The 24,261-nt window shown below is 37.1% G+C and overlaps 1 protein-coding gene across 1 annotated transcript in view; it reads right to left on the bottom strand.

Moving 5' to 3' along the window:
• The window catches only part of ENPP1 (ectonucleotide pyrophosphatase/phosphodiesterase 1), a 52,564-nt gene that overhangs the window by 11,354 nt on the left and 16,949 nt on the right, over positions 1 to 24,261 (bottom strand). The window contains exons 5-17 of the mRNA XM_042879117.1: positions 24,130 to 24,190; positions 18,461 to 18,558; positions 14,809 to 14,888; positions 13,438 to 13,557; positions 12,252 to 12,361; positions 11,010 to 11,075; positions 10,636 to 10,708; positions 8,896 to 9,004; positions 7,366 to 7,497; positions 5,827 to 5,858; positions 4,711 to 4,838; positions 3,635 to 3,704; positions 1,976 to 2,063 (exon numbers count right to left, since the gene is read on the bottom strand). Coding sequence (XP_042735051.1) covers positions 1,976 to 2,063; positions 3,635 to 3,704; positions 4,711 to 4,838; positions 5,827 to 5,858; positions 7,366 to 7,497; positions 8,896 to 9,004; positions 10,636 to 10,708; positions 11,010 to 11,075; positions 12,252 to 12,361; positions 13,438 to 13,557; positions 14,809 to 14,888; positions 18,461 to 18,558; positions 24,130 to 24,190 — 1,167 coding nt within the window. The remainder of the gene's footprint in view (positions 1 to 1,975; positions 2,064 to 3,634; positions 3,705 to 4,710; positions 4,839 to 5,826; positions 5,859 to 7,365; positions 7,498 to 8,895; positions 9,005 to 10,635; positions 10,709 to 11,009; positions 11,076 to 12,251; positions 12,362 to 13,437; positions 13,558 to 14,808; positions 14,889 to 18,460; positions 18,559 to 24,129; positions 24,191 to 24,261) is intronic.

Raw genomic sequence — 24,261 nt, 5'->3', positions numbered from 1 at the left:
AGGAGGTACAGAATAAGCACAAAAAAATCATATAACACATACACAGAATCACTGAATGCTTGGGGTGGAAGGAACCTTAAAGTTCCAACCTTCTGCCATGGTCAGGGTTGCCACACACTGGGATCAGGCTAGATCCCTTGCAACCCAAGCTGTACTGCAATTCTGTGAAATCTAGCAGTTTGAACTCTTCAGAAAACATGAGGTGAAATTCCTTCATTCAGACGAGACAATCAGTTGTACGTATCTGATGTTTATGCTTCAAGTGCTGACATGCTGCACAAATGCAAACAGTATTTCTCTTTGGCTGCCCTTGGAAGAAGGTGCAGTCAGAGTATTTCAAGAAAAATCTCAGGGACCAGACTGAAAGAACATGCCTTTCTGCAGTCCAGAAGGTACCTAAGGCCCTGGGCAAGGAAAAGTTTTAGTAAGTTGCCTCATTTCATCATTTTCTATCTAAAAGTAAAGGTGCTGGCTTCTAATTCCTTCTATACAGGATGGAAGAAATCTGGACATCCATGAGTGAATATAAGAAATCTGATCTGCCACTGAACTTGCTTCTATGAGATGTCAGTAAAGACTGCCACACAGCATATACGGAAGGGAATGGGAGAGCATTAGAACAAGGTTCAAAGAAATCAACTACAACATGAAAAGACATCAAAGCACACAAGGGTGTGAGATGCATACTTTCTGACAGTAGCCTGTTTCCTATTCCAGCAAAGAATTTAAACACATGGCTTAAATATGGTATACCTGATCATTGTCACTGATCTCAAGCATGTGCAGTGCTCCCGTTAAGTGCTTTCTGGATCAAACCCTTTGGTAACAAATTGTCTCTCACAGAAGCAGGTGTTAGAGCAAGCATGGATCCTGGTAAGAGAGAGAAGGAGGCAGGAGATAATGGAAACAGGTGAAGACCTCCAGGGGAATAAGTGAACTCGGCAGAAAAAAACAGCAATGGATTTCTGGAGAAATCATGAAAGAGAGGACAAAGGAGGGACGCAGAAAGTAACAGTAACATTGTATTTGAAAGGGTGAAAAAAAGGAGGGCAGCAAGGTGTCTGATATTCTGAAATGAACCCCCCCTTCTCTGATGCAGTGAAAAATCATAGAGAAATGGGGAACCTAACCACAGCAGTTCTGCAGCTAAAGAGATGACTAGCTTTAGAGTGAGACTCTGAAGTCATGGGACTGTAGGCTAATTGAGATAGTTACCATTCATTGAAAGATGAAAAAACAGCTGTGACACTAGAGAATGAGAATGGATGGGGAAACATCCAAACCCCCAGTACATAAATTGAATGACAGGCATCAACGAATTTGGGAGAAGGCTTATTATATGAATCAAGAAAGTGTACTGTATCAATCAATTTCAATTTCAGTTAACTAAATTGAAAACCTATCTAAATCAAGGCAATAAAAGATTGAAAATATGATAAAGGAAAATAACAAATAAGAATACACGTAGTAGAACGTACAAGGATTGTTCAAGTGTATGAAAAACTGGATGGGGCAGCGGAGCATGACTCTGACTTCCTAGAAATGAGTTGCCTGGCAGCTGAACCCATACCTCCATTCTCATACTACAGTAATTATTTCTGCTCTGCCAGAATAAGGTTTCATTATTGAAGTAAGCCTCTGGTTAAACAGGAGAAAGAAAGGCAGGGTGTGTTTTTGGCAGGAGGAAGGTAGTGTAGGTAGTTTTAATAGTAGTGAGTCAAAATGTCAGCTTTGGAGCAGGTCAGAGGAACACTCACAGTGACTGGTGGAAAACACAGATACAGGCGGCCTGAACAGCACAGCCTCAATAGCAATTAGTCCTTTAGAAGCTGAGCCTTTCTCAGGTACTAGTGAAAATTGGCAGAAAGTCTTAAAGATAACTTTCTAAGAACATTTAAAAGTTTATTATCAAAAGACTTATGACACCCAAAAGATTTTGTTTTTAACAAAGAAGACCCCCATCAACTGTACTTACCACACATTAAATTATATACTTCAATGTTTTCAAATGGATCAACTTGAGTCTGAAATTTGAATCCTGGTCCAAAACCAATAAAGATAGCCTAGGGTTCACAGAAAAAAAGGGTGATGTCTCTTAAAGACAGGCAGAAACTGAAAATATTTTCACATCCCGATTTTTTTTTTTCTAGGAACTTATCCTTAGCAACACAGCACAGGTCAAGTTAAAAGCAAGCTTTTCTTAAAAAAGTAAATATTTTTCCAGTAAAATACACATAGCCAGATATTTGAAAAGATGTAGGAATAATTTTAAGAAGTAGTCAATAAGTATTAGGAAACCCAGTTCTGTCTCACTGCTGCCTTTAAAAGACGCCTTCAGCCATTTATGAAGTTCTTTGCTTCCCTCTGCTTTTGAAGAACATCATTCTCTCAAATGACTTAAATGACTTAATGGAAAAGTTGAGCCAAAATAACCATCACTTTGCATGCCTTGTAAACAAATTGGGAGCTTTTAATTTAAGGCTGTAAAAACTTCTGTTGGTAGTAACGTTTTAAATGGATGAAGCAATTGCAAGATCCAAGACTTTTATCACTTCTTCTTGCACCACTTCCTGAATTGGGCTGGCACAAGCAATTGTGTAGCCAAACAGTGAACCCAATCCAGGAACTCAGCCAGCTCAAAACACTTAATATTTTTTCTTCCTGGCTCTTTTTCATTTGATTCAGTTCCCTGACCTACTTAACTCTGCAGCAACACAAAGTTAACACTAGCATAGAGCAGGGTTTGCTGCAGCAGGAAAAACAAGGGGGTGAGGGCAGCAAATGCTTACACTCAACTTATGATAAGATTGTTTTTAAACTTACCTTCAGATATTCAGCTTTTTTTTAAGTAAAGCTTGCATCCATTTGTGCTGCACAGATATTAAACAAGGATGCATGCTTTGCATTCAACACATCTCAGTGCTCTTTGCAAACAGTTCAATTGTCTCAGATTTCATAGCTATGTGGAAAAAAACAGGCTTTTTTCTTTTCTTGTTCTTTTTCTGAGATGTAAGCATTAGACAGGCTGTCACTCCACAGTGGTTGCTACCAAAATCTGTAGGTGAGTAGAGACCAGACTTGACTGGCTAAAGGATGCTGTTAAGGGTCATGTTCCTCAGTGCTACATGGTGGGATGCAGAGGGACAATAGGCATAACTTGAAACAAGAAAGTTTCAGTCTGAGTATTGGTAACCCATTTATACCATAAGGACAAAAGAGCAGTAAGGCAGTGGAGCTGCCTAAGAGGTTGTGCAGTCACTGTACTCGAGAGTTTTCAAGATTCAATTGCACGAAATCCTGAGTAATCTTGTCTCATCTCACAGCTGACTCTGCTTTGAGTTGTAGATAGGACTGAGACCTCCTGAGATCCCTTCCAATTTGAATTCTCTTGTATTTTATGATTCCTATATTTGAAAATTTGAAAAGATAAGTTCTCTTTTCCTGTTTTTAATGTTACAACAACAACAAAAAAAGGGCACATATTTATATTCTCATCAGCAGAAGTTGAATCTCTGTGGCATGGACTGAATAGCGCCAGATCTCAACAATAAATAAATCTCAAGCCTCAGCAACCACAACATTCATAATCAGAAGATGCTGAAAATAAAAGCCAATATAAGTTTTCAAACCTTACCTGCATACTTGGGAAACGATTATCTGAGCCATGGAATCCACCTGTGCAACTTTTAATCTCAAGCGGTTTCCTATTAAAAATTCACAATTTACATAACTCACACTTTACAAACTTCATCAGCCTAAAAAGCATTCAGTGATGCACTGTTTACTTCCTATTTAAAGATTTTAGAGGTTTTCCACAGGGAACAGAAAGTCTTCAAGGTCTAGAAAAAATGCCTTTTGAATCCTCCACAAATATTACTCCTCTGGAATTCATAAAGGTCTGTCTTAGAGTCACTCAAAATCAAAAATCATATGACACGTCAAGAAAATATTTGTTCTCAGGCTAAGAAATCATCACTTTACTGGCATTTGAGTAAAAGAACTTGATAATACACAAAATAAATAGTTATGTACTTCAGAGGATTCAGCTGGGCATCTTGTAGTCTAGTAAAAACAAGTCTCAAACATATGTTTGTTCCACATACATTATTGAAAGGTGTTTATTTTCAGAAACTCAAACCTCATTTGCAAGACTTGTACACATTTCATTGTTACATAACAGGACTTAGTGAATACATGGACTTTCAGTATCACAGAGGTGTTTAAAACTGCGTCGTTACAGCAGATGTCATTATTATGGGAACTGTTAAGTTCAGTGGTCAGAATATGTAATGTAATCACTGATAACAGTATGTTCAGTAAGTTCAGCATGGCTCATTCACATGACTGCTTCAACAACAGCAGTTATACACATGCTTACCAGGACTCACTTTGGAAATTCCTAAAGCATGGCAAGATGTTCATGAGACAGGGGGGACCTTAGTTTCTAACATATGTGATTTAGCATTTGCACTACCAGCATACTCAGTCCGGAGAGTATCCATAGCTGTGAGATTAGAATTGAGCCTCCTCAGGTGAGCACAAACTCACCTGAAAAAGCTTGGCTTCTCTTTGCAACATCTCTTTGCTTAGACAAACAAGAATTCCAGGCTCCAATAGCTATCATTTAACTCTATACACCTGGAAGTCAAAGACTACGAGAAAACAATGATATCTTTGCTGTATAATCAAGTACATAAAACTGTAACTTACCTAGCTAGTTGCCACTGGGAATTTAAATAAAAGTGCAGTGGTTCAATCCGGTCATTATTGGCATAATGGAAACGCTTGGGTAGAAACTGTTTCATATAAGGTTTGAAAGGCTGATTTGGTTCTATGCACTGAAATATTTAAAATTAAAATATAAAATGCACATTCAATCACAATTTCATGCAGAGTTCTTAGCACTTCTCTCACAAAGGGTCTGCAATAGTTTCTTCTAAGAACAATGGGACTACATCATGTTTGGAGTAACAGGACACATAAATATTAATAAATATATAGCAAATACGAACTGGTTTTGCAATCAACAGTTATTAAAAGAATATTTATATGGGATTATTAATATCATTTACTCTTGTTATTTTTTTACTTACAGCCTACAATTGTACAGAACCAAACTGTACACTGAGACATTATGATACTTTCAAGCAGTAGGAGCGTATCCAGTAAAATAATTCTATATTTCTGTAATATTAGAGTCACAGATACTCAAATCAGGACAGTCATTTTATTCTGACAGCTTAGGATCCATTCATTGTTAAGAACAACATGACTGAAACAGTAGAACTTTGAATTCACCTATACAAACAGCTTAGCTCTCACTGACAGCAGTGTCAGCGCAACTGAGAAGCTAACAACAGGTTATGGTGCAGGCATGAGAACAGAATCAGGAATAGCAAAGTTCAAGCTGGAATTGACAAAAAGATATCACTACCCAACTAAAAGCTGTTTATCAAATAGGTGTGAGCAAGCTAATCTTATGCTCATCCAGGAAATGGAGTTAAGATTTACATTATTGTGGCCTTCAGCCAGTGTGGTCCAGAAGCACAAGTTCTGAAGAGCAACGTGATTATAGCATTAGGTAAGAGTTAGTGAAAACAAATGAAAACAAAACCTTAGTTAATACACAACCAGATACAGCCATATGATACCCTAATAAACTTTGGCCTTCTCCTACATGGAATTACTTTTATGTTGTTAACTTTATAGAATGTAGAAAGTCACTGACTCAAAGTCCTGATGTCATTTTAGCAGCCTAGAAAATAGTTGATGCTACAAAATGCCTAGTAGAAATAAAGCTAGAGCAGCAGATAAGACAATACTTACTGTGAGGTTTCTGACAATGCCTTCATAATTAACTGGAAGAATCATATGTAAGAATTAGTCACCTAAGTTAAAAAAGATCAGATGTAAAATGAAAGCATCTTCCTTACGTAATTTAATTACCTTCAATTTCAAAAATTTTCCAGAACAAAAGCTATCTGTAGCAAAACAGTCAAACTATTGCTTCTATGAAATTTTAGTTCACCTCCCTTGCTTACTTACAGCTTTACATTTTTAAACAATATTAGCTACATCAGAAAAGTAATCAAAGAAGTATGCTCCCACAAAAAAGGCAGCCAAGTGCAGTGCTAATTAAGTTAGAATTTTTCTGCTTGCTAATAAAACTAAGGAAAAAAAGAAACAAATAAAACAGTAAGGACTGCAGTCTTGTCTGGCAAATATCCTTAGCAAGAAAAGCCAAGTAAAGTTAGCCAAGATTCAGATTCTTAGATTGAAGCCAAAAGGGGACATTACATCATTTAGCTTGACATTTTGTGTAACAGAGGAACATTAACATTTCACACAGTTACTCTGCCCTTAGTCTGATATTCAATGCTTGACTGAAGTACATAAAGGATCGCGAAGGATCCATTAGGACCCTTCATAAAGGAACCATTAATAGTTCCTGCAAAGATACGTGCAGTGCTACAAACACAGCTATGTTACTTCAGGAAGACAGTACATGTATCAATAACAGAAGATGCTCTGCTTTTCTTCCTCCTGAACTTGTTTATCCAGACAGAATCTGGAAGTGCAGTTGACTCCCACATTCTCCAAGGAAACATTTAAAGTTGTTTAGAATAGCACCAAGAAATGACATAAAGAGAAATAAAAGTTACTGGTGTTAATGCATACAAGTTTTAATGAGCTTGGAAAACAATGGAAAAAGCATGTCTTCTCTGAAAGAGATATGAAACATGAAGGAAACACTCATGTTCTACATTAAAAACAGTCAAACCCTGCAGATATCAAGTGTTCCTCTGCAATGTGACTGCATAATAAAGTTAAAAATTTGTAAGTATTCATTGATTTCTACTGAAGGGGATTATCTTCTTTTACAGTTTACTCTGCTGATCTGTTGTCAGGACATTAGAAGAAAACCCATTTTTTCATTATAAAATAATATGTAAAATACAAAAAAAAAACCCCAACAAATATTACCTTAAGTCAAAAATAAAGCATATTATACGTTTATACACGTTTATACTTGTAAATCACTAAATAAGGTGAGATATGATGGAGGATTAGGAAGCTATCTTGAGATCTAATTCAAAGGAATGTCTTTCATATAGCAAGAACATTTGTAGTTGTTCGCATGCAAAAGGAATTTGTAGGATTTACGCACACTTTTGGCCCTACAAAGCAAAATGCTCTTTAAAAGCATGTGTGCACCACTCAGTATTTTCCTTTCATTATTACTCAGGTTGTCCCCAGCTGAGCTTCACTCAGGTTTACCAGTGTATTATGTGAATCTTAAGTTTGTATTCAGAAAGCACTAAAGTGTATAACCAAGTAATAAAAATGAGTTTAACAACTACATACAAGAGAAATACTCATCTGGAACATTATTAGGTCGAAGGCGAGCTGCAGGACCAGGCACTAATATGAAATCTTGAATGTTGTCCAGATAGCTGTTCAGATATGCTGTTTTTCTGCAACTCCCTGCTTCCATCCCTGCACAAGGAAGTACATTTCATTTAAAAATGAGAATATCAACATGGAGTGTTCTTACTGATGAGAGATATAAGACATAAAATTTAAGCTGTAGAAACCACATATGTAATATCTCAGGCCATTTTTTTTTTTTTTCCTTAAATCAGCAATACCAAGACACGTGATCCAAGGATACCACAATACACTTGTACATAAGAAAGTGTAAAACATCACACATACATATATATATATGCACATATATAGCCACTTCTTCAGCCCAGAAAGTCACTCCAACTGAGTAAATTTGACTGGACAAATTTTCTCAAAGGGAAAGAAATCACATGTGTCTAAGAACAGTCGTAATGATGAGACCAACTACTGACAGAACAAGGGGCTTTAAACTAGAAGAGGAGAAATTTAGATTAGATATAAGGAAGAAAGTTTTTACTCAGGGAGTGGTGAGGCAGTGGCACAGGCTGCCCAAAGAAGCTGTGGGTGCCCCATCCCTGGAGGTGTTCAAGGCCAGCACGGATGGGGCCCTCGGCAGCCTGAGCTGGTCGACAACAGCCTTGCCCACAGCAGTGGGATTTAGAACTGGATGAGCTTTAAGATCTTTTCCAACTTAAACCATTCTATAATTCCATGATTCTGTGATTCACTTAGTCCAACATCCCACCTAATTGTGTTTCAACTGATGCTTGGAGAAATAATGTGTAAGCATATCAACTACGGACTGAACTTTCTCCCATTGTTTCTTAGCAGTTTCCAAAAGTCATAAAGTTGCATACTGCATTTGAACTCTTATATTGAGGTTCACAGGTTCATTCTCTATTTATTTGTTAGATGTATTTTAAACCTGCATATATATTTGGCTTAGATCATTCCCAGTGACAGTGAGTTCTGCAAGTTGGTCCTAAGCAGCATCAAAGCATACTTTCATTTGTCAGCCACAGTTGAAAAAATGGAATGGTGAAAGATACAACTTTTTAGCTCTTATTATAGAAATAATTAAAGAAATATAGAAAAGCTACTACGGAAGTAAATCCAAGTTTCTTATTCACTGTTTTTTAATAATGGATAAGGTAATTAATAACTGAAAAGAATACATGGCATTGATTTTTACTTTTTCAGCAATTCATAGACCATTGCATAGTGTAGTTAAAAGAATAAAACAAAACCTGTTTTTTTCCAATTCATTTTTTTACTTCTCTTACCAGGTGGCCCTCCCTGTGCTCTTCACTTCTTTTCCTCACACTCATAGCCTAATTCCCACCTAAACTGATTGTCTCTTATGCCATCTTCATAATATAAAGCATATTTTATATGTTAACATTACCAGAAACACGCAAGAATAAATTCAGAATATTACTTTATGAAAGCCTTTCAAAATTGTGACATATTTTATAAAAACAAATTTACCATGATCTGATATAAAAATAATGTTCAGGCATTTGTGCAAGTTCATTTGTTTGAGACCATCCATCAGCATCCCAACTATTGCATCTACTCTCTGCAATGCCAAAATGACCTGCGAGGACAAAAATAGGCATGTCATCTTCTTAAACATTTTAACTGAAGGAAAAAAAAAAAAAAAAAAAAAAAAACCAAGCCAATAAGTAAGCAACAATTAAAAAAAAACAATGAATTCCACATTTCTAGAGAGAGGGAATAAATTTAAACTTCAAAGGTATGTGCTAATCATAAATAAAAATCTCTCCATTTAAGGTGAGATGCAGTTCAGACATAGGTGAGGGACATAGGGCAACTAGCCAACTATGCAGCAACCTTCAAACTCACAACAGGGAGCACATAAAGGAGGAACATATAAAGGTGCAAAGTAAAGGAAGAAATTCGAGGACAAGAGAGCGAAGCATTCTCAATACCTCATTAAACTTGCTTCTTGTCTATTTCCACTTCTCTCAGTATCGCATCCTTCATATGCATATTCTTTGTGTCTATTGAGAACAGGCTCAAGAGGTATAACTATCATGCTAAATGGAACAAGAGCCTGAAGACTGCCTAGGATCTGCACTACTCAAAACTACCTCCATCTACAGAAGACTGGCTGTATCCCTACAGCTCTTGGTTCCAATTTTTTCTGCCCCTCACGCTGTACTAAGACTAAGCTACATGTTTTTATGTGTTCTCTCAGTTAAAAACATTTGGAAAAAAATCAGATTACAGCCTGTGAGATCAGTTTTAGAGTATGAAATTGAGGATGTTTGTCAATTTACCAGGGGCACAACCAACAACTACAAGGAATGCCTCAGAACACAAGTGCTGGTGGCAGAATACCATAGGACCGAAGCGAAGCCCGGAGCAATCTGCCTCAAAATTCCCATTTGGAACAGCCCTGGCGGCAACTATCCTTGAAATTACCCTTGAAAAATCAAGAGCTTTCTACTATTGTCACTACTGAGGTTAGATATCTAGATAGATTCTCAAGCTTTATAAACATTCAGTAAAAAGTTCTTGAATTTTTGAGAGCTTTTTCCTTTGCATTTTTCACTTCAGTTTGTAAAAATAGAAAGCCACTTAACACTCCTGGAAACAGAAACATTGATCATTCCTGAAGACTTCTTACTTATACAACAGCTATATTACAGCCTGTGATATCTTCCCTTTTATTACCATTCCCAAGAAGGTATTAATTCTAACCTCAGGGAGGTAAGATTAATATTCTTTTAACCTTTGTACAGAGACTGGTAGAAAATCATAACACGAATGTTTATCCACCAAAATTGGACCATCACCACTAAAACCTCTGTTTTTGACAAGATGAAAGTACATAATCAAGGTAGTGTTTCTGTTGCTGTGTTGAGTTTGGATTTTTTGGGGGGTTTTTTTGGTTTGTTTTATTTTTCTAAATTCATCATTCAGAATTAGTATCAGACAGATAAAACAACACACAATACATCCAAACACGTTTTGGTGATTAAAGTTATTGAAAAAAAATATATAAACATTAAAGCTAGACCTTCTAAATAGGCTGCTTATTACATGTTATGCATCAGTGTTAATTACGGACAAACCATCTATTTACAAATTTTTTTTTGTAATAAGAATGCTGACTGTGGTTTTAGTTAATCAAACACAATTTATAAAAGCTTTATTATATAATCATATCAAAACTTTAAATTAAACAAGGAAATTACTTACTCCACTGCTTACTGGTCCAAACTTATGGCCTGAGGAATCTGGTTCTTCTAAATACAGAGTGTAAAAGTGTGGTCTAAATCAAACAGTACCAAAAATGTAATATTTTCCATACACATTGAGACGGCTTGAAGAGATTATATTTCAACAGTGGATACAAAATATCAGAAACAACTCTATCACTCAGAGGCAGGACACATTAAAGGGAAAGAGAGAAATGTAACAGTAAAAATAGGTTTCACTCGTAAAAACAGGCTTGCATTAACAGTACTTTAACATTGCCAGAGTAATGTTTAAGACTATTTAAAACAGAAATCATATTTACAAAGTATTTCATTGTAAAACCACTGGAACAAAACTTGCAATTGTATACCTACCTTTCATCTTCAGGTAACTGCAGCCAGCGAAGAACAGTTACCACTCTTTCTTCAAAGGGGATTGAGCTGTATCAAAACAACAGAAGATCGACTACATATATTTCCAAGATGTATAAAATTTTGGTCCCACATTTTACAAAATTAGTGTTCTTCTGAAGAGAATTTTGTATTCAATTGGATGGTATTAATGGATATATAAGAGAATGCAAGTTTATCTGTGCTAATTTTCTGGGATTCTTCAAGAGCCAATGACCTGCTCTAAAGCTTGCTTAGTCAATGTTCTCCCCACTGACTGCAGTGCACTTAGCATTCAGCTCTCAGTATTGCTTGAGTTTATTTCGCAAACAGAAAAATTGACTTAAAGTTACAAAGACACACGAAGGTTTTCATTTCTGTATTAAGTCTCAAAAAAGTCTTAGGTTTGGATTTTATATTTATACAGTTTGAGTACAAGTTCCCATACTATGTCACAAAGCAGATCATCATATCAATTTCTGAAATAGACCAACAATGAGCATGTTGACCTGCAATAGCACAAGGCATTCACAAAGTTAATAATTCAGATACCTATCACAAGTTTAACTGAACATATACAAGTCACTAAAGAAAAGTATTGATATTAAGTCAAGAATTAGGATTTCCATGCTACAGTAAGGATGTAGGAAGACAGAATGATCCTACAAGACAGAAATGAGAAGCCTGGTTTCTTGGAAGAGAGTTGAGATTACTACATAAATGATGACAACTAGATTTATGTAGCATTTTCATTAGGCAGAAAATGATTAATTGCAATGAAGACCAATCACAGAATAAAGTATCATTGGTTTAATGTGAACTATTTTGAAAATTTGCAATGAAAATAATTTTACTTTGGTAAAATTATCAGTAAGGTGTTAGTTTTCATGGGCCTGATCTATTCATGTTATGAGAGATATAGATTGAGTATTTCTAAACACACACACAGAAGACTTGTATAAATGAAAAGTAAAATAAATGAAAAAGCCAGTACTTTCTCAAAGCTGTTTTTCCTTACTTTTCCTGTAAAATGTTTGCGGAGGAATGACAAAACAGGTAGACAAATAATCTACACTACAGTGAAAAGGAATTAATTGGAGCTTACTTTTCTTCCATACTGCGTACAACTGTTAAGGAATGCAGGAAAACTTCTATATTTTCTCTGGGATTACTCCCATTGCAGCAGTTAAAGTAAAATATTAATCCAAGACATGAGATTTTACATACCTATTGTATTCTTTATACAGATCTGGAAAAGTCCCATCAACTGCTACATCTGATCCAGGCCAGAAGAATGTACCAGCTTTTAGACCTTGGTACATAGCTGTTAGCCAAATCTGCAGGAGAATAACTGTTGTCATTAGTGGATTTCACTCAACTGCAAACCACTCCCACCACCTCTGCACATTCCAGAAAGATGAAAAACTAAAAAATAAGCAGAGCACACAAGACAGTCAATTTTGTATATCACTGTTATCTTCAGCTCCAATAAACTGTCCCATTTGATGCCTTATTGCAAACACCTGTATCCCATTTGCTGATGCACCAGGGGGAGCCAGGACAGAAGCAGGAGCTATCAGCTCCCACAGCTAGAAGCATGAACACAACAGCAGAACCATGTCTGAATACTACAAAGCAGAAATGTCTCAAGAACGGTGCAGTAAGCAAGAAGGAGCAGGAATGTTCCAAGCAATTATGCATACTGTGAAATACAGGAACAACAGCTAGGTCTACTCTCTCAATTTTACTACAGATTCTATGATATACAGGGTTTTTTTTTTCTCTTTGAGTGTTTTTTTTTCCATCTGACTCATGCACCATTTTCTTCTCCATGGTCTGCAAAGTCTAACTGTATTCTTTCCTCCTCAAAAAATCAATCCTCCCACTACTAAAAGGTTGTATCTGTTCCTTTCCTATTCTTCATGCTAGCACTCAACCAATCTTTCCCATACCATTTCATTTTGATGGCAGTCTCAGCAGATTTGCAATAAGTATGACAGAACCACAAGGTTTTCATTTAGAACTGTATCTTTAGACTCAATAGTAATTTGGGTGGAATACAAACTTTCACTACTGCTTATTACCAAAGCTAACTGGCCTGTCAATTTCCTTAGATGAATTAACTGTAAACACACTTGACATTGAGAACAGAACAAAATCTGGTATCTTTGTTAGTTATTTTAAGCTATTTTCTCCTTGGGGAAAATTCCACTGAAGTTCACCAAAATCTATTACACTGTTTCATTCCTAATCCTGTGGCTCTACTATGGCAATTCCTAACCATGCTGAGTAACCCTTCTTGGCTGACTTGAGAGTACCCTCTGTACTCTTTCAACATCACTGTGTAACCAAGTGACATTAAATAATATGAAAATACACTGCAGTATGCTCTCAGCAGTGCACTAATACTTACAGGCTGTCCTTGGTACCACTCCGGATTAAATTTCTCCTTACTTTTAAGAGTAAAGTATGCATTTCTTTTGAGGTCATACATCTTGTTATCAATTATACCATGAGATTCAGGATACAGTCCCTGTAAAGGAAATTAAACCTTGTTGCAATGCAATAAAGAAAAAGAACCTTGTACCTACACAAACAGCTGCTTGTTTGACAAATATGCAAATCAAATAAACATGTAACCTTATTCCTCCAGTAAGTCAACTCCCAAATATAAAATCAATACCTTTAATTGCAACCAAGCCTTGTATTTTAATTCTTCACTGCTTCTCAGTTAGATAAGAAATATAGTAATGATAAAAAGTAGGTATTTCAAGTGAAAATTATCTGTTAATGGCTGAAAGCTCCAAATAGGGAAAATCATGTAAACAGTGAAAGAAGTTCTCTGAGTCATCAGCTGCTAGGTAGTTTGAGTTTTACTGCTCTGTTTTCATACAGACTGCCTTCTTTTTAGATTAAAGGATGCAGTAACAACACCATTAGGGCCCTCATAAATATCATAGCCTGCTAATTTTTACAATAATGGGCAGCTGAGACAAAGCTCTAGACTATATTTAGAGGTACTCTAAAGTGGCTGTAGAACACGATTAATGCCTCTAATTGCATATTCAAACATGGATATTTGGGAGGAAACACAATTAAAAATCTCATTCCTGTCGCTCCTGCTCACTTATCAAAAGAGAGTCCAAAACACTGGGAAGAGAAGAAAGAAGACTCAGATCCTCAAGTATTTAATTGAATTTCAGCTCTCACATCATGAAAATAAGAAGGCTTTGCTGGATTCCAGCTCTACATCCAGACTTGAAAATCTTCTTTTTCTTTTTACACACAGAAAGTAGAGAAATTTACTAGGCCAGGACTGGGACATCTCTATCCAGGTTTGAGTATTGTCAATCACAAAATGAACATTAATGCAATGTTCAAATCTTTCATTTCATACTCATCTTTGGGTCAGATCAAGATGCCTGGAACAAGTGGAACAAGGCTGCCTTCTTACTGAAGAGAGATCTTCAATTAGTGGAAGTGTTAATACAAATTAGGAGTTGAAAAGCAACATAACTTTGCACCCATACTGGAACTCTTACAGCTGGTATTGGAAGAATTCAATTACTTAATCAGATTAGACCAAACTACTTAATCATAGTGCTATGTAATCCAAATTTGTTAATCCAAATTTTGTAGAGTATAAAAAACATACTTCCACATTCTTTAGGCAAAATCTAATAATTTTAACAATGCACACAAGAGAAAAAACACTGTTGCCTTGGAGACAACTTGATAATAAAGGTTCTTCAGTAGCAGAAACATAATACACATGAATACCTACTGTGACAATGGAGTAGTGATTGGGAAAGGTTTTTGAAGGATACACTGGTCTCATATTGGAAGTGTACGTTCCACATTTCTCTAGAGAGAGGGAAGAAGGCAAAACAGCTAAATTACAGATGAAGAAATCTCAGTAAGTTTCTATCACGCAAAAACATTTTTTGTTGTTAGTTTTTTGGGTTTTTTTAAATGATGCTTCCAAAAAGTTTTAATTTTTCAGAATTCTGGAGTTAATATCTCCTATTTCTTCCCACATTTATTTACAAGCTGAATGAATGGTTAGTAATACAAATTCTAAATATTCCTAAAGACTAACACCAATGGTCACATGAGTAAGGTCTACAGTCCTTATGAAAAGCACATGCATAGGTAAGAATGAGTAATCATAGAATCACAGAATCCTTAGAGTTGGAAGGGACTTCTGAGGGCCATCTAGTCCAGTTCTCCTGCAATGCACAGGAACACCACAGCTAGATCAGGTTGCTTAGGGCCTGATCCACGCTCACATTTGAAGCCTTCAGGATTGGAGCATCAATCACAACACTAGTTAACCTGTTCCAGTGTCTCACCACCCTCACTGTAATCAAAGAAATCACTCCCTCCAAAGTTGTCCCGCTGAGCAGAAGGTGAAATGAGCAACTGTAGACCAACTAGCTTCTTGAGAGCTCTCAGAAGTGAAATAGTTGATGGCACACTGGTGCCCTGGCACTCTCAATCGCCTATCAAATCGCTATTCACTTTGCACTTTCTTCAATTATTTATTTAAATAAGCTCTTATTCTAGAATGAATCTCAAAGCTTTCTCTACCTTGATTAAAAGGAAAGAAGATTAGTGCATGGTCTTTATTATTTTGAAGATACATTTTCCAGACCAAAACAATTCAGCAAGTTTACTCAAGTTAGCTGCCTAGATTTCCACAGGCAAATGTATGGGACCTGGTTTTCGGTAAAAATAATAGCCTTCATTAATAACATTAAAAATGCAATGTGAAAACCAAAAATATCTCAATGGATGCTAAAGAGCCCGAAGTAAAGATCCTGTAGAAAAAGATTGGATCTTCTTCACTTACACTCTGGGTCACATGTATGCTCATAAAAGAGAACAAAAAGATTGATAACACAAGAAGCTTTGCTTCAAAGCACTTAGAACTCAAGGGACTGAGTCTTAGCTGAACTAATTTATTTGTGGGAATAAAGATAAAAAGAAGCCAGCAATAAAAACCCTCTCAGATTACACAGGCATTCTCTTTACCTTTGTGTTCTGAAGTAACAAATAATTAGCTGTACTTCTTTGGAACTGCAACACACTTGATGAATTTCAACCAACTGCAAATCTGTTGTTGATGTTGTTTTTGTGAACAGCAGTTAGTGCCACTGTGTGGGTTGTTTTGTTTGTTGGTTGGTTGATTTTGCTTTAAGTTAGAGAAAAAATACACTGAGAACATGTTTTGTCCAAAACTCCAGAGCTTTTTTTTTTTTTATGACACTTTCCATGAGTTATCACTCCTATTTTTGGTTTGTTGTCTTAGTTAAAGACTGAAGACAAAACGATTTATTTTAAATTATGATATCACAGTGGAAAAGAAGCATGTGAATATGACCTCTCTGAACCTCTGTGTACACATAATGGTTATGCATATGATCCCTGAGAAGCCTCAGCACCATTCTGAATACCCCACTTTCAATAGACAAATGTGGGTGTGTAATAAAACTAGCTAAATGTGAAATTATGATATTGCTTTATAGGCATTTACTCTACCAAGGATCTCCAAGAAGACAAGGAGAGTTGTACTGTAGATATGTCTGAATTAAAATGTGGGGATTTAGCAACACTCTAATGTAAGGAAACTGTAAGCAGTTACATTAGATAGTATGAAAAACTGTTCATGGTTTCGTAAGTGCCATAATTTATTAACTATAAGTCTTTTAAACACTTGTCTGTCCTTTAAAGGGATAACTACAACCTTCAGAAGGATTCAGCACAATCTTTTAACAATTGCCAAGCAATTTATTCACTATAATTTTCAGTCTTCCAGAGGGGGATAGACTTCACTACCCCTTGTAGCACAATAAAATACTGTAGAAATATTTATGCCCTCACAGAAATGACAGCTTGCACCATTTTCAGTGACCACAGATGGATGGGGTGCCAGGCACATGGAAACTTGAAGGCTCGGTGTCATATGATCTGCTCCTTAGTGAAACCAATATCTGATGACTTTTCTTTTACAGAAGGATATTTGCCTCATCTAAGCTTTTCAACAATTTTACTGAGGAAAAAGTGTTAGAGAGCAAGGTTTTGTAAGAAAGACCAGGCTGATTAGTCTCTATACTGTATTATAAAGGACTATCAGCTTACAAAAAGTGTTCCAGAGTAGTAGAAAACAGCAGAATTAACATAGAAATAGTATTTCTATCCATATTGTTTTTCATTTTATTCTAAAACATTATTAGACATTCTGGTTTTAGAATCTTCAAACAATCTAATTTTTGATCACCTAAAACTCCATGGCTCTTTCATGAAAACATTGAAAGATTTGTTTGAGGCAACTGAATTTCTTAGTAGTTAGAATTCATCATGGACTCAGTGGAAACAGAAATACAAACTTGTTATGAAAGTCACCAAGAAAAGTTGCACTGTAACCTATCCAAACCAAAGAACTGAGAAACTTTGCATATCACCGTCTCATATCTCAGCCAGAGTTGTAACCCCAATTACAGCCAGCATCTCCACTCAAAGCCCTTGTTATGGTGAAAATTTCAATAATTGCATCTTATGAAATTTTTTCAAAGCCTCATTTTATTCTAACAATGAATAAAAAGAAAAGCCAAAACCTCAAATGCATCTGTGAATTGTTATGCTCTGGAATAGATCGAGTTGTAACAACCACTGTAAAAAGGCAAGTATTTTTACTGATTTATTTTTAGTCAAACTGAAACCAGTCACACCAGGTAGTAATTTATGAATGACAACAAGATTGGCGTATTTTTCAGACAAGAAATGCCACCATTCTTTACAGACCACAGGCAAAATAGAGACAGGAAAAGTAAAGTTACTGAGAAACTTCAAAGTTCAGTAAGATACTACACAGTCCACAGGAAAAAAAATCTGCATTTATGAAGCTCTAATTTTTTCTGAAAATGTTTGCTAAATGTTTTCTCAGATTCATCATAATTCTATGCCACATATCAGCCCTTCTAAATGATCTATTCCTAGTATCTTCCTTTTTTTTTTTTTTTTTTCAAACAAAATGAAATGCCTTCTACCTTATTTTCTTCAAAGCCGTTCCAGCTAAGTATGAGACTATGCAATGCACTATGCAATGCAGACCAAAATGTGAGCCTACGTCAAACTCACAGCAGAAGCGTCTATCTCCTAAATACTGCAAGGGCTGTGTAGCTCATTTTTTTAAGGTTATACTGAAAATCCAAAGTCCAGACAAACTGTTTCTAATACCCTCTCTTCTCCTTGACCTTCCACCCCCAAAAAACTCAAGTTCTCTATAAAGCTGTTATGTAAGGCAAAAACTTGAGTTTTATGCAAGATTAGTGAGGATTTTTAAAAGTAAGAGTAGCGGCATCTACAGAAAAACAAAACCAATAGGGTTTTGTGGTAAGACAGCGTGATATTGCTTAGACAAGAAAACTACTCACGTAATTTGCTAATAACAGGCAGAAGTCCACCCCATGTCTGCAAATATTCTGCTCTGAAGCCATCCAACGAAAACAGTAACACCGGAGATTTGTTAAATCTGTATAAACAGAATATCAAGTATTAAAAGTAAGACTGAAAAATAAATTCATATCATTAATTTAAAAACTTCTCCCAGTAATGTCAGACGTTCCTTACAGGACTGTAAACCAGACTGATAAAGAGAGGACTACAAACCAGGCCCAAGAAGAAAGGTTCACAGGCTGGCATAACAGCATGCAAGACATCCATTGCATCCCCTTTCTTTGCAGGGTAGCATAACACCCTAACTGAAGAGGCCGAGGTAAGGTGTGCAGACACATATGCACACCCCATGACAGTGCCTAACTTCACAAATATAAAAATAAAGTACAAGCCAAGATGCTTACACAACCCATCTGGGTTCTTCTGTACTCTATCCTCAAGTCAGCCCCACTGGAGCATCACCCAATTCCTTCCATCCCCAGGTAACAAAAGGGAAAGAGAAAAAGCAATGGTAATCTGTAGTTCTCCTTTATTCACTTTGTTCCTCTACAATTCACAATTTACTTTTTTTCTGTTAAAAAATAAAAAAATAAAAAAAAAACACCAAAATTTATCTTCTGACTACACAAAACTAAGAAAAATCTCATGTAGAGGATATGTTCAAACACTACTATAACATTTTTTTTCCTTTCATCTTACAAAGATTATTTAACCAAACAGATCTGAACCACCATTCCATCTAATACTAGAAGTACCATCAATCTCAAACCAAAAAATGCGGCCCTACAAACTGGAACACTGTAACAATATTTCAAGCCAGAATTTGACAGGTAAATTCAGAAACTGATTTCACTGGAACTAGCAAAAACAAATTCTCCCTTTCCAGTCTCCACAATACCTATGTTTTCCAACCCTGATTTGTTCCCAGCCTCAGCCCTGTCCAAACTATTTATCTTCAACTGTAAGCACTCAATCTACTGCATCACTGACAGGAATAGACATCAGTAATTTCTTCTCTGAAGAAAAAATATCCTTGCATTGAACCTATATATGAGAACATGCAAGGCTGCCAAAACATTGCAGTTCAGCAACAATGCAATCACTGAAAATATAGTTTTGCCTAAAATAAATGAATATATAACTTACACTCCAATTGCAAGCTCATTTTTCCTTTTACTGTTTACAAATTGTAAAATGGAAATTTTTTAAAAAAACTTTATTGCACTTCATTTTCCCAAAATAAAACAGTGATGATAGAAGACAAATATTACTTGTAAAGTGTTGACAATTTCCTAAGTGACATACCACACAAAAAAATCCAAACCACCATTTACCCTGACAAATGAAACATTTATAAGCCTTATTTCAGTTTAAAACAAACGTGACTGCATTAACCTGAAGATTAGTCAGGCAACCAGAACACGTCTATCCAAAGAAAATTTTAATCAACAGGTAGAAACTACTGGAAAACAGTTCGGCCAAAATGACTTCTTTAGTCAGAACTGTCACGCAGCCTGCCTTGTCTCAGACAAAATAAACTATTAAAATGTATTCGTAACATGTGTGCTTGTAGCCTGATTTTCATCTATATATCATCTATAATACCATCTTTTGGAAAGTTCAATAGAGACAGTAAGCTGGGAACAAGAAGCGTACGACCATCAGGGCTAAGAGTCTCTGGTGAAAAAAAGAGTAAGAAAACTCTTCACCCATTATCTCTTCACCTATATTACGGGCATTTTTTTTTCTATCACATGTTTTGATCTCTGCACTTTCTCTCAATTCTTTTTTTTTTTTAAATTGATTCTCTTCAATGAAAAAATTTCTAAAAAATTTCACTGCAAATGTTCTGCAATAAAATATGACTTTTGAGGCAGTCTGTTCAATACTTGCTTACAAATCTAACTAAAAACCGAAAACTCCTTAGAACGGGACTTGATACTATTGTGCCTTTGGCATTTACAAGTAAACCAACCACTTAGTATATGTCTTAGTTGTCTGCAGATCCAGGTACTGACCACCTCACACACATAAATTAGACTTGACAAGATAGGCCATTGATACATTTTGCTTCTTGTATCCTCTACATATGCTGAAATTCAAATAGTTGATGACCTATCCTGTATTCAGGGAAGCACAGCATGAAAGATTACGTTAGACTGTGTTCTTTGGAAGAGCTCCAGTACAATTCCCTTTGAGTAAAACCCTAATTCACAAACTGACCTAAGCTCAGTTCTGAGATAAATCAGTGATTTCTATGACCTTCTGGTGGTATCTAAGCTTATACTTGCTACTTTCAAAATGCGCTATCACGAGCAAGCAGAGGTGAGAGTTCAGAGGCTCAAGTTTTGGCCCGGTCTGTGATTCATGCTGGCTATGTGCAAGCTGTATGACAAGGCTGTTTCACAGCACTTGGATAAATACATATGCCACAGTTACATCCTGTCTCCAAGCTAAAGGAAATGCAGTGGTAATTATCTACTCCTATAAGCTGGGTTCTATGGAAACATAACGCAGGCAATACAGGCTTGCTGTGGTCTAGCAGGTTCACCAGCCAGTAAGACTGCGGGAACTGAACTGCAGACAATGCTGCCAAGCCGACCTGCTTCTCAGCCTGGTTAGACCACAAAAATAACAAGAAAAGCTAAACGTTGTACACAGAGAAGTCCTATAGAACTCTGCCTATACACAGTCATAAAGTACCAGAAGTAAAACTTTATCTTTTCCATCAGCTGTATGTAAGCTTCAACAGGAAGAAAAAAGATTCCGTTATCAAGGAGAAAGTAAAGAATGAATGACCTTCAGACACAGGGTTTCTTCCAGCTCACTGAAGACTCCACGACTTCTCTGGGCAGTCTGTTCCAATGCCTGATTACTCTTTATGAGAAGAAATTTTTCCTAATATCCAGCCTGAACCTCTCCTGAGTGCAACTTAAGGCCATTACTTTCATCCTATTGCTGGTTACCTGAGAGAAGAGACTGACTTCCACCTCATCACAGCTTCCTTTCAGGTCAGTGTAGAGAGCAATAACGTCTCCCCTGAGCCTTCTCTTCTCCAGGCTAAACAATCTCAGTTCCCTCAACTGCTCCTGTTAGACTTGTGCTCCAGACCCCTCACCAGCTTCACTGCCCTTCTCTGGACACGCTCCAGGCTTTGATGTCTTTCTTGCAGTGAGGGACACAAAACTGAACACAGCACTCAAGGTGCAGCCTCACCAGTGCCAAGTACAGGGGACGATCACCTCCCTGCTGGCTGTACTACTTCTGATACAAGCCAGGATCCACTGGCTCTCTTGGCCACCTGGGCACACTGCTGGTTTATGTTCAGCTAAGACCTCCAGATCATTTTCCTTCATGCAGCTTTCCAGCCACTCTGCTCTTAGCCGTTAGCACTGCATGGAGTTACTGTGACCAGAGTGCAGGATCTGGCACTGTTTCTTGTTGAAGCTCATATGATTATCTTCATTTGTATTTCATTTACAGCATTTGAGCAGTCTAACTGAAATCAGCAAATTTTCTCAGATTCAGCACATCATTGAACACTGCAGTTTTTGTCTCCTCTGCACTACATGAACAATCCAATTTGAGCCCAGAAAACACATACATGAATATGTACAGAATCAGAACCAGTACCCCGAGGCCAAAAACCAAGTGCTAAGCTCAAGTCAACTGTGATCTTGCCTATTCTGCCACAGGAAGAAGTGATTTGTTTACAGACTTGTCAGACTGGGGAGAAGCCTGTGTGCTAACAGTCCAAGGTGAGCTTTCAGTACATGCTGCTTGATTCAAATTTGACCACACATCACCCTTTCCTTAGCTGGGTTTTATTGCAACATTTCTGGTTTTGCCACAATTAAAACAATTTTAGTAAAGTAACTACGCATTCTTTCCATGGGTTGAATAGGAAAAAAATAACAAAACAAAACAAAACAAAAAACCAAAACTCTCCTTAAAACAAGTTAACCACCAGGAGTTGCCCTATGACATTTACACCATTAACTGTGGATCTGCATGAGGCTCGTTTGTTTGTTTGCAACTTAGTCAGCATCCTAGGGTCAGTTTCCAGCACACAGCCCTACACTAATATTTCAGAAGAGGAATAAATCACAAAAGCTTCCACAACTGGGTGGCTACAGTTTTTCTATGTAGAAGCTTACCAGGGACTTGGGCTTAATGCAAAAAGAACCTCCAGTATCTGTCTTGAAACAGATTCTGAAGTGTCAATTTGCTATTCTGAATCAGAATGAAAAATGCTCATTTGGTATAGAAACATTAAAAAAAAAAGTACACTTTGACAATATTATAACTCCAATAAAGACAGTATGATGTAAATACTTAAGTCAAAAAGAGTAACAACAACAAAAAGTTTTACTTTGCTAAGTATATTTCCAGAACATCATTTCAAAATCATCAACATTTGTTTTTGACACTTTTCAGACAAGAATGTAGCTAAACTCAACTCATTCCCACAGCATATATTCACTTTCTTTTCCAGTGGAATGCTTTTCAGTCAGGAATGGCTAAGTCACTTCTCTTAATGCCTGATGCACCCAACAACAGGGTGCAATCAACTTCAGTTTTACTGTAAATTTGAAGATCCCACAGCAAGAATATTACACAAAGTGCAGCCTGACTCATTGGCTGAGAACTGTGCTGTTCCCACATGCTGGTGCCATACAGCTTTCAGGAGCAGACCCTATGTGGAACAGACCCAATGATCAACAATCCCCTGGGAGCTGGGGACAGGCTGAGGGAGCTGGGCTTGTTCAGCCTGGAGAAAAGAAGGCTGCAGGGTGACCTCATTGCAGCCTTTCAATGCCTAAAGGGAGCCTACAGAGGGGTGGGGAATCAACTCTTTGAAAGGGTTGATATGTGTAGGACAAGGGGAAATGGTTTTAAGTTGAGGGAGGGGAGATTTAGGTTGGACATTAGGGAGAAATTCTTTACCCAGAGAGTGGCGAGGTGCTGGAACAGGCTGCCCAGAGAGGTTTGGATGCCCCATCCCTGGAGGTGTTCAAGGCCAAGTTGGATGGGGCCCTGGGCAGCCTGGTTTAGCATTAAACGTGGAGGTTGGTGGCCCTGCATGTGGGAGGGAGGTTGGAGATTCATGATCCTTGAGGTCCCTTCCAACCCTGGCCATTCTGTGATTCTGTGAGCTCACATGGAACCTTTTTATGTCTTCAGAAGAAAGTAGCTTAGCTTGCTAAAAATTCTGTCCTAGTGCCAATGACACTGGGACAGTGATCTGCCCATGTCCTGCACCTATGGGGTTGAAGCAGACACGGGGTAATGGGGAAGAGAGTCTGAGACTGCCAGGTGGGTCCTCGGAGACTGAGTATGTTGGAGCATGTTTCGAGTAACAGTATGGCTAGTACAAAGAAGGGCTTCTCAGAACATACACACAGCTGTGAGAGATGGCAAAGTGTGGGAAAAGATATACCCTGCAAGTCAAGCAAGTGCTGGAATATGTTAGTGCTGCTGGGATTGAGCAACCCAGCTTGTTAGTATGCACAACCCAATATTGTCTGAATGGCTGGCAGTCTCTCCTACTATGAGTAAGAAAGGTAAGCAGATCCCAGGAAGGCACAGGAAGGAAAATAATCTCAAAAACAAAGAGCGGAGCTATGCAAATATACAATATCCTCACCCTTTTGGACACTGAGGTTCAGTAATGTCCTCACACTCTTCTTCAACCCAGCTTGCCTCTCCTTAAAACAAATGAGTGCAATTTATTTTTCAAGACAGTAAATTACTTTATTGATCAATACAAGTTTTTTGC

This window comes from Lagopus leucura, unplaced genomic scaffold (genome assembly GCF_019238085.1).
Source record: "Lagopus leucura isolate 7727_CA_CO unplaced genomic scaffold, USGS_WTPT01 Super-Scaffold_73, whole genome shotgun sequence".
In the NCBI taxonomy this organism is placed as follows: Eukaryota; Metazoa; Chordata; class Aves; order Galliformes; family Phasianidae; genus Lagopus; species Lagopus leucura.
The sequence above is the reverse complement of the archived record's forward strand: the minus strand, read 5'-3'. Positions and strand labels throughout refer to the sequence as shown.